This window comes from Papaver somniferum, chromosome 9 (genome assembly GCF_003573695.1).
Source record: "Papaver somniferum cultivar HN1 chromosome 9, ASM357369v1, whole genome shotgun sequence".
NCBI classification, from domain to species: domain Eukaryota; kingdom Viridiplantae; phylum Streptophyta; class Magnoliopsida; order Ranunculales; family Papaveraceae; genus Papaver; species Papaver somniferum.
In genome coordinates this window covers 72725147-72735979 of record NC_039366.1, presented here as the reverse complement: position 1 = coordinate 72735979, position 10833 = coordinate 72725147, and the positions used below count along the sequence as shown (strand labels likewise).

The 10833-nt window shown below is 35.7% G+C and overlaps 1 protein-coding gene across 1 annotated transcript; it reads left to right on the top strand.

Annotated features, from left to right (window-relative positions):
- The first annotated feature begins 9166 nt into the window (after positions 1-9166).
- LOC113309529 lies at positions 9167-10202 on the top strand. The gene is made up of 2 exons (XM_026557959.1): positions 9167-9784; positions 9904-10202. Exons 1-2 carry the CDS (start codon positions 9407-9409, stop codon positions 9991-9993), a joined length of 468 nt encoding a protein of 155 aa, XP_026413744.1. The 5' UTR covers positions 9167-9406; the 3' UTR covers positions 9994-10202.
- Positions 10203-10833: the final 631 nt, after the last annotated feature.

Sequence of the window (10833 nt, the reverse complement as noted above, 5' to 3'; positions counted from 1 at the left end):
GCCCCATCATGTTTCCTGTTGGCTGCTTTAAGCTTTTCGCCCTTTTGTTTGCTACGTGTCATAACTGGAGTCGTCCTTGGTGTTTCTTTTGACGATGCCTTGGCTTTTCCCACATCTTTTGCTTTTTCCATATTCGATTCTTTCTACAAAAGTAACACATTGTCGAAGAAACAATATTTGCGAGGGCTTTGTTAGCAATGGTAATTCAAAAACTTTCAAAGAAAACTTGGCTTGGGGAGTAGATCCAAAAACTTTTTCAAGGAAAGAGGTAAATCCAACAATCATAAACATAGATCTACCCAGGGTTCTAAAAATAATTTGTGAAAATAAACAGATCCAAGGATTTTCATGCATGAAAGCGCAGATCCGATGTACTGGAGTTAAAAAATACATGATATGAATATTTTCTCATGAAATAACTTCAAGGGCGAGCTGCCATAAATCTGTATTATAGGACGGTGCTGAAGGGTCCATTAAAAGGTCTTGGACCTGAGAAATATTTAAAGAAAACATAGATCCAAAAGGTCCTTGCGAAAATGAAAGTAAATCCAAAGAGTTTTTGTAAATAGAAAACGTTGATCTAAAGTAGTTCTGGGGAAGAACCAAGATAAGCCAATCAAAACACTATTATTTTGAAAAATAGCGCTGAGAGACAAAAGAGTGAAATCACAGGAAAAGATAAATCTTTTACCGGGACAAAAGTCCCTGTTTCTAGCGCCAGATTGTGAACACAGAAGTAACGATGATGACTTCGTGTCCACAAACAATATTCGCAATATAACCAAAGCTCAGTAAATGACAGAATATAAATAAAACTATGATGAGGGAGACTCAGAGCCTTTGGGATCGTCCTCGTCATTCATCACAATGGAAACTACGATGAGCATAAATGGTGCATGACAGTTAAATACGAAGAGTAAAGTGCAGAAAGTAAATGAGACAATGATTTACGTGGTTCAGCAATAAGGCCTACATCCACGGGGGTTGGTGTTTCACTATGCATTAAAGGTTACAAAGATAGTCGAATGACTTTGGGTGAGGAACGAAGCTAGGAGGGAAACAATACTCATACTTACTCTTGCAATTTCTCTCTCCTGCAATCTCTCTCCTCTCACTAAAAAATGGTCGACCCCTCTTCCTTAGTGGGTTGGGGTATTTATAGATTGCTCATGTGGGTCCCTTTCTTTGAGTACAACTGTCCTTATCGTCTTGGTTACTGCGTCGTCCCGATGCTATCTTCTTTCTGACCCAGCGTCTTCCAACGACATTATGTAGGAACGAAGATGAACCTTCTTGTTCTCCACAAGGCGTATGACACGTACCCTATGTCTAGGGTGTTTAATGCGGGTAGTTGGGGCAGTCCGCATGTGTCAGACAGCTGTTTGATGCCCCTGTAACATCCTTGTCGGAGGGACTCACCCCAGCCCTTGATCTTGGATCTTCCTTGGGATGAAGTAAAGTACAGCTTTTGATCTTCCACAGTGCTTCGCGACGGCTTGCTCTTATGGTGCCCCTTGATTCTTCGTCGTTGGATTGATATGATGATGGGTATATGTAGATGACAGATGCCCCTTGGGTGTTGAGATGTGACATCATATCTTGATGTATCAAGGTTGTGCATTTGCCACGTGTGGTTCCCTCAACATGTGGCAAATGATGAATTATGTGTATACATGTTTAACTGTGGATTAACTCGGTTCCTGCCGATAATAACATCAGTAACACAATCAGAGAAATCAATTGAACCAATCTGGAGTAATCAATTCAGAATTATTTAAATCCTAGAAATAAACAAAAAAAAATTCTTTAAACCATAGGAAGAACAAATCACTCTCTTTAAACCATAGTATAAAAGATAACAAAAACAAATAAAAGGAGAATGCTTGTAGAAGTATATATTTTCTTTTTGTGTTCCTGACTGTGCTTATTTATAGCCAAGCATCTATAAATAATAGGAAACCTAGATTTAATATTTCACTCCACGTGATTGATTATAAAGCAACAACTTCAACTGCATAAATCAATGACTATCTATACACTATTCAATGTCATCGAAGTGATTTGAATGATCACTGCATTTGGCTAGTGGTGTGTATCGACAACTCACTGCGACGTGTATTGAAAACTCACTGTAATGGGTCATTGAGGTTTATTGAAAAATGTAAATGCCATAGATTCCTCACTAATGTGTTTTCATTACTACCAAATTACTATAAAGATGTAAATGCAAGAATCATCCATGTTACACCACATTACTAAGCCAATCTTGTGCAAAGTTCTTTGGATGTTTTGAGGCCAATTTTAATGGGTTGTAGTGTACAGTTTGAGTCGATAATTGGTATTTAGATCGATTTTTATAAATATAAGTGACAAAGATGCATAAATAAGTTCATTTTATTTAGATACTTTAGCAACGTAGTACACTACATCAAAATTACTCAAAATTATCCATATTTCACTGTCGCAGCCAACGCGACTGCACTAAGCCGGTGCAACAAGCCTTTAAACCGGTCGGTGTCCCTAACGGCCGAGTGTAGTCTCGGGAGCGTTTTCCAGAAATGTACCCACAAAACCTTTACTGTCGGCGCAGCCGAACTAATCTTCATCACCGTATTACAGCGGATTTTTTGGTGGTTGTACCATGCTAAGTTCCGGAAATGTATTTTTCAAGATGACGTAACATTCATAATACTTGAACTCTCTTATAATTTCCCTAGCGTGCATAATAGTCGCAAGATTTTACTATAATAAAAAAAACATGAGTAAGTAATTTAGAGACGAAAACGGTTAAGAAGTGGATACATCTACGAAAAAAAGAAACACTTACAAGTCTTTCAACGGTCAATAACGGAGATCTTTAATGTTGCTCATAAATATTTTTTTGGATGCGTATGTATTGGCTCACTACTTTTTTATCACACCAACCCTACTCTTTATATTTGCTTATGTTCTTCGATGAACTTTTATAAATACATCTTTATAGTTATTGAAAACTTGTCTCCAAACTCTAGCAACGGGGACCAAATGACGACGAACCTCCGGGAGAGTAACAACATCTACCCAAGCATTTATTATAATATCTTCTTCTGTGGTATACAAAGGCATTATGGATTGTGTTGAAATGCTTATAGAAACCCTGATACAAAAGGATCACGGTATTTTTAAGGGAGATGCAATTTGATGGAGAAGGCAATCTTTGATTAGGTGTGTGTTGATTGGCGTATGGACAAATGAATTTATAGGGATTGAATGCACAATGACAGATCTGACATTATATCATTCGTGCAATGGGTTAACTGATCGTCTTGTCTTTCATTTGACTGAATGACCTAGCAGAAGTAAAGTGACATGTAAGTAACTAAAAATAAGTTATTTTAAATGTAAATAAATTAAAATTTCATTAAAGTTATATGAGATGCTTTAGCGATTTGATTCGGATTGATGGAGTGACAACACATAACCATTGTGTTATATTTTTTACCTTCAAACTTTATTATGTTATGGGTGTGATATCATTTAGCTTGAAAAAAGTATAATAATTGTAGCACAAATAATCAAACACAACACATTATATAGTGTTATTAAACCGGATATCACTTTCGCAGTCATCGCGGTTACATTTAGCATATATGTAACAAGCCTTCAAACCTGTTGGTGACCCTAAAGTACGAGTGTTGTCTCGTGAGGGTTTACAAAGATGTATGCCCACAAAACCTATCACCTACCAGTGTGTAGAAATAATTTGTGCATCACCAGAAGTTCTTTTAATCTTTGTTAGGAAATGAGGGAACTTGGTCTTTAGAAATAGAAAAACTTCCCGGTGTGGAAATTCAATGCCTTTAACTTGTCGGTACTTCAACTCGGCCATCCTTTCCTGTAACAAATAACAAAACATTAATATTATTGTTTATCTTTTTGAACATAATTATTTATTTTAATAAATAATTATATTTACCATAGTTTGAGTTGTAATAGATTGAGGATCGTGACAACTGACGACAACTTCGGCTTGATAGGCATAATATAATTGCATTTCCTCCTGAATTATGCCATATTTTTCCTTTATGTTATCCATGGTTCTTTCGCGGGAATTTCCAAACTCTAGCTTGTAATTGTGCCGCACCCTCTCCCAAAAGTTTTCAGTAGGTAAGAAACCAAGAACGACTTCACGACGGGAGCTTATATTCACCCAAGATTTCATGATCACCAAATCTTCAGATGAGTCAAACGCAACCATTAGATTTCAAAAAAGGATAACAGACGAAGAAGAAAAATGATGGTTTTTGGCGTGAATTATTTAGAGGCTACCTAGGCTTTTAAAGGAGTCTACGTAGTGTAAATGCCGACATGGATAAGTATGAGTCGTTCTTTTTTAAAGCAAAATAAAATCACTATTAGTGCTATAGATAAACTATGTCAGTAGTCATTATATATAAACACTATAGTTTTGAAAAGAAATGTCATTGCACACGAAAAAGAAAGATCTTTTTTAACAAAGAAATACAAAAAGAAATATAAAAGAGTTTCATACATATTAATACAACAAATTCGTACAATCATAATCCCGGGAACAATTCAAACGCCCTTTTTTGTTGGTTCTGTAACTGGGTCTCAACGACAAACTCCATATTTGTATTTAAATCTACGCTACTATCCCGATTTTCTTCTTGACTTAATCCTGGAATTGAGTATTACGGACTGATATCGACGTCACCCACAACTGGGAAATACCCTTTTGTTTGATCATCCAAACTAGAAGTAGTTTGACGCTTACGACTACACTCACCAGAACCACCTAAGCCCAACATACGAAATGTCTCGTGCAAAGAAGCTTCTTCTTGGGATTGCTCAGCACTAAAAACACTAGGAGATATAACGCCAGTATCGGTAGGTCCATACATAAAACGGTCATATAATAGCTTCTCCAGTGCCTCATTCTTTTGGTAACTTAAATGTGCTAATCATTTCCATTGTTCCTGCAACATCTTCGATTGGTAAATATATAAATCAATAATAAATAAAATGAATACTAATAAATTTACAAAATATAGTTGAAGTACTAACCTCGGTGCCTTGGATATTACTCCAATCTTGTAGATGGATCATTATTGGAAGATTATATATTTCACGTATCCCCTCCGAGTTGACATAAGAAAATGACCATTGTATTGTATGAAATGTTGATGTCTGACTCCGGTTGGGTATAGACAAAGGTTTCTGGATACTGTGTAGGAAGAGGTACGTTTGGAACGAAATGAGAGCTTCTGATGTGACCAACCCCAACCTCGTCATGGTTGTTTACATGAATCAAATCTGGCAACAACGGTCCTATGCTGCTAGATTTCCAAAAAACAGCATACTTTGTCTCATTTGCTACCAAATAATGCATTCTTTCAATGATATCCTTTGTTTTAGTGTTGGAAAAATGTGGAGGCGGACAAGGAATTGTAAACAAACCTAACACCTGCCTCAAACATCTCTCCCCAAGATAAAGTGCCTAATCTTTCTGTTCGACTATTCCCTTGAAATATATTCTCGTTCGACTAACCTCTCTTGCTAAAACTACATCATCATCTCCATAGTGTAAATTTCCGACCAATGGTTGTCAAACAACTGCTCCAGGTGACACTCTCAAATCCATCTGTCTTTTAGCGTTGTTCGCGGAATGTTTCCCAACATCTGTTTGTTGCACACCCTCTTTATGATTTGATTTAAACATATTAATCGCAGGGTACATGTCCTATGGTACAAATGAAGCCATCTTGAGTAATGGTTGACAATTACGGAAGTAAATATAATACCAATACTCCAATATCATCCACATTGCTCTCATGTTATTCTTTAACAATCCACCATAAATAAATGAACCTCAATCATACCCGCCAAGGTTTTTCCAAGATTCTAGTGTCTCCCAATACAACAACCCATGCTTTTGAAACCGTAGACAAAGTCGTTCTGGTGAATACTTGACCAATAACCCAAAGAAGAAAAATTCGTGTCAATTCCTCCCAGTTCTCAGAGTTATCCAAATCCTTCCTACTGTTTATATAAGATGAAAGTTGAGAGATATATACAACTGAGGATTTACAATCCCAAGGTTTTTTAGAACCTCTGACTTCTTCTGGGGGGCATCTTCTTCCATATTTGCAGGTTGGTTATCACACCTCTAAAGTACTTATCATCTAAACTTTCTAAAACATATCTTGATAACCGTCTAGGAAAAGTGATAGACTCACCTTTACATATTGGAATTCCAGTTAACATTACAATGTCTAAAGGTGTCAACCCTATCTCAAACCCCATGAAATGGAAGGTCTTAGTTGTATGCCACCATCTAGCTGACAGTGTATTTGTGAGATGCACATCTGAATTCTTAAAATTAAATGAAAATATAGAGGAAAACCCATAATTGTCTAGTACCTGAAGTGCGCGAGGATTATTCTTAACAACAATTTCGTAATAATCATTTAGGTGCCCCCAACTAGTCCTCATTTTCATCTTCGGTGCATCTTGACCCGATATATGGCCATCTTTACTTTTGACGGACAATTTTAGGTTGGCGTGGTACAACATGTCATAACCTATACACCAAACAAATATAACGTATGAATATATGTCAACATTTTAGAACAAAAACTATAATTCAGACTCACAACAAAGTGTTCCTAACAAATTAGGCATCCAACATTCCAATTGTGAATTACCTAGATAACAAGACATGCAACATCATTAAGGTTATTTACATACAGATATCACTAGAAATACTCCATGTTCATCAATAATTCACTAAAACTTATTATGTTAAACAAATCAAACAAGCACAAATCACTAACTAATAGTAATTGGATTCAATTTATGTTAATCATCACCAAAATAATTTCAATTGAACAAAAATTTTAAAACTATGGTTTAGGTTTTCATTATATTACCTTAGACTATTGAGATGATTAAAGCCCTCAAAACCAAATGCAAAATGAAACTTAGAGTTTCTTCAACAAGCCCAATTAGAATTTTGAGACGTGACAATGGGAAAGAGATAAAATCAGGATGAAGTATCCTCTGCTTGAAAGGAAAGACGAAGAACTGAATTGTATCGTTTTCTCTGGATGTTTTTAGGGAAAAAATTAAACGGGCAACCATTAGCCGATTCAACAGGTGGTTGACTGGTCAAGGTAGGATAACTGTTAATGATGAACCGTATCAAAGAAAACGGACGATGACTATCTGTTATAAGAAGAACAGTTTATGGATTATTATTTTTTTTTACCTTAGAACGGCTAACCATTAGCCGTCCCTAGATTTCTCAGGGAATTACCGCTAGAGTTAGGCCCATTCCAGGATGATGTGTAAAGGCATTTGGGAAGAGGTTGGGCATCTCCATAAGACCCGGTCTAAGGATATTTTAGTTCTTGTCATAAAACAATATTGAATGGGTAATAGTTAGGGTAATTCCTATAGCAATCAACAAACTTTTTATTTTGTTGAGCCACGTGGATGAACAAATTGCATTTTCCACTATGGGAAACAACGCAAAATGAACAAATTTGATATTTTAGGGATCCACTAGTAATTTTATTAATATAAACTAATAAGAGCTGGGTCCCACTAATGATTTTATTTATATAAACTAATAAGAGTTTGGTCCCGCATATTATTTAACTAATAAAACAAATAATAAAAAATAAACCCTAAATATAATAACCGGGTTTGGGAGAGAGAAAAGCAGGGGGCGTTTTTGCTTCAAACGCTGGAGTTTTTCATTCCAACTCCAACGTTCTTCCATCCAACGCCAACGATTGTGGCATGATCGCTCGGCCTTCTATCACACGCGCGCTACATGTTTCATCTCACTCAACAAACCAACAAATTTGTTGGTTGTACATCCATTTTTCATGTTTGTTGTGTCCATAGTGGGATCAAAATCAACAAACTTCAAGTTTGTTGAGTCCATAGGAACTGCTTTCAGCGAGTTGACCACGATTTTTGCACTCCTCAGATCAACTTTTGCTCTCCTTCTAACAAAAATCTAATTCTTAGTCATCAAATTTAGGACTATTCCAAAAAAGATTCATGGCACAAAAAAGATTCCTCTCACAAATTGTTGTTCTCAGTCATTTAATCATTAGATTTTGTTTTTTTTATTAGTCATTAGATTTTAAAGGAGTGATATAATGAAAAGTGTATAAATAGATTAAAAATCGGTATTCACGAAAATACCATTTTTGTAAAAGTGAAGATAAATATTTAAAAACTTATATCTTTCAAATTATGCATCGGATTTTGTGAATTTTATATGTTTGAAATGCCCTTTGTACGTAACGAGTATGAATAATAATATCTAGTTTTTTTTTTCAAATTTTTTCTAAGTTTTTCCAAATTTTTGTATCTTTTCCCCAAGTTAGACATAGTTTAAGAATAAATTGCAACATTCTGTTAAAAAAATTAATTGATTCATAAGTACATAATAGGAAAACAATGATTCATTTTTGGATGAAAAGTATTACGTATGTTATCAAAGCATCACAAAGTAGGAAAAAATAGCATTATCAACGTGCAACGCACCAACTCACTACTTGTCGGATTAATTTTTGATGATGACGTTTTTTTGATAAGGACATGGCAGGTAAATTAGATGTTGACATGCATCTTTTGTATTAATTGATTCCAACAAATCTTGTTTCCAAAAATATATAAAAAAAAAATATTTCTGGAGGAAATATTGGTTATCTTTTCTCTAGAAAAACAAATTGTGAAATCAATTAATAAAAGAGACGCGTATCAACATCTGATTTGTTCCCCCACATCAAAATCCCACATAAAAAATTTATTAGGTAATTATTTCAAGACATCCCATTGGAGATTTTGGGAGGGAGTGTAGCCGTAACCGGCTCCTTGAAAGTATCTAGCGTTCATTTGACCAAACATAGGAAATGTGTTTGACCTAGTCAAATTCCCATACATAGGAGCCCACGTGGGTGTGGTCACTGTGGTGACAGAGAAAATGTTGAATAAAGCATCTTATTTCGTTACTTCCCTTGCTGATTACCGATAAGATTCTTCCTTTTGGGCTGAGTCGTTTGTCATCATTCATCACGCTCCCGTATATATTCTAGTACGAAACTCACATGCCACCCCCGCCCCATACATGATTATTCTGAGCAATCCGCGCTTGCATTTCCCAACGGCTATAATATTCCTCTCCCATCCCATCCTTATAGCTCCAAATCTTAAAATAAACACTGAAATCCATCATCTCAATTGCAGTCTATTAACGGTCATTTCACCCGATTTCAACTCTCAATAACCCCCCTCTCGCCATTCTCTAAATAATCCATCTCCCTTCTCTCCCACCTATCTCTGTCCTGTCTTTCTCTCTGTCGTTTCGTTTGGAACATATTCATCTGTGATGGAGTCTGATACACCAGCTACTACTACCATTACAACTGCCACTGATCAAGCTAACGTAATTCAGCACGTAAACAAGGTATCTTCAGATCAATTACTTCGTAAATTTGCGGCGATGGAAGAGGATTATGTATCGAAAAAGAAACAAGATAGTATTTTGAAACGGGACAAAAAAAGGTGTAGAAAAGATAAGGATGACAATAAAGAAAATGAGAATAGCCCTTCTAGAAGTATGATTGTAGAGAGGAGATCACTTCTTCCTATAACCAATCGGAGATCATCATCGGGGTTACTTCGAAAGATTGGAATTGGGAGATCAGCTCAAGTAATTAAAGCTAGAGAAATGAAGAACAAATCCTTTGTGAGAGCAATTGGGAAGGTAATTAACTAAAATGATTCTTTATTAACGATTTGAAGTTTTAATCAAATCAATTTGGAGTATTATTCTTTGAGTGATCACTAATGCTTAGTTTTTGTTTTTGGGGTTTGGATTGGCAGACATGGCGTAAAACAGTTGAGGGAGCTTCGAAGGTATTCGTAGAGAAACATTACAACAGACATAATCGTTTGATTAACGATTTTGTTTAACTTAATTTTGATTGATCAGGACCATCAAGGTCACTCTTTAAATTTCGCCGTGTGAATTAAGATGGTTTCACCTGAAACTTGATAGCCTATAGTACGAAGTATGTACCATTCGTGTCTTTTCTTATTATTTATTAAGGAAAAATTATTAATAAAATGTAAGAATATCCTGCTCTAATTTCAACAGTTTCTCGCTTGTAGTACCTTGCTGTGAATTTTTTTTTTCTTTAAGAGGAAAGGATAAATTTAATTAAAAATAAGCTTCATCAAAGAGATGAAGTTTACGGTTACAAAGAAAAAGCAGAATTAGATATTTCCAATTATTGCCTCCTAGTTACAAATCAAAATACTCAAAGAGTAACCTTCAAAGAGCTTAGTGTATAAAGACCAGTTATAAAGAGTATATTTTATAGAGATGATTAGCTAGTCAATATTCCTTCTTTGATTCATATATAATCTGTTGTTGCGCTCATTCCAGACGGTCCACCATATAGCAAACGGAAGAATACTCCAAAGTTTCCTCTTAAAACTTCTACACTTAAAAGAAGACCATTCCCATACATTCCTCTTAACAGAATCAGAAAATACCCAAAGCAATTTGAAGTTGTCAAGAAAGTAGCGCCAAAGCTTTCTAGTTTCAGAACAGTGTAAAAACAAGTGATTTTGGGTTTCTTGCTCGGTATCACACAGTAAACAAATGTCATTTTGAATTAAGCCGGCTCGTAATAGCATATCCAGAGTAGGCGCTCCGTCATGACATATTGACCAAATCAGAAAAGACACTTTTAAAGGAACTTTAGGATTCCATACCTGCTTATGAGGGAAAGCCAACAATCCTCCAAT

Excerpts from the sequence above, each read along its gene's own strand:
- LOC113309529 (XM_026557959.1), top strand. The coding sequence starts at position 9,407 with ATGGAGTCTGATACACCAGCTACTACTACCATTACAACTGCCACTGAT. Across the intron at positions 9,785-9,903 it reads TTGTGAGAGCAATTGGGAAG|ACATGGCGTAAAACAGTTGA; the intron begins GTAATTAACTAA and ends TTGGATTGGCAG.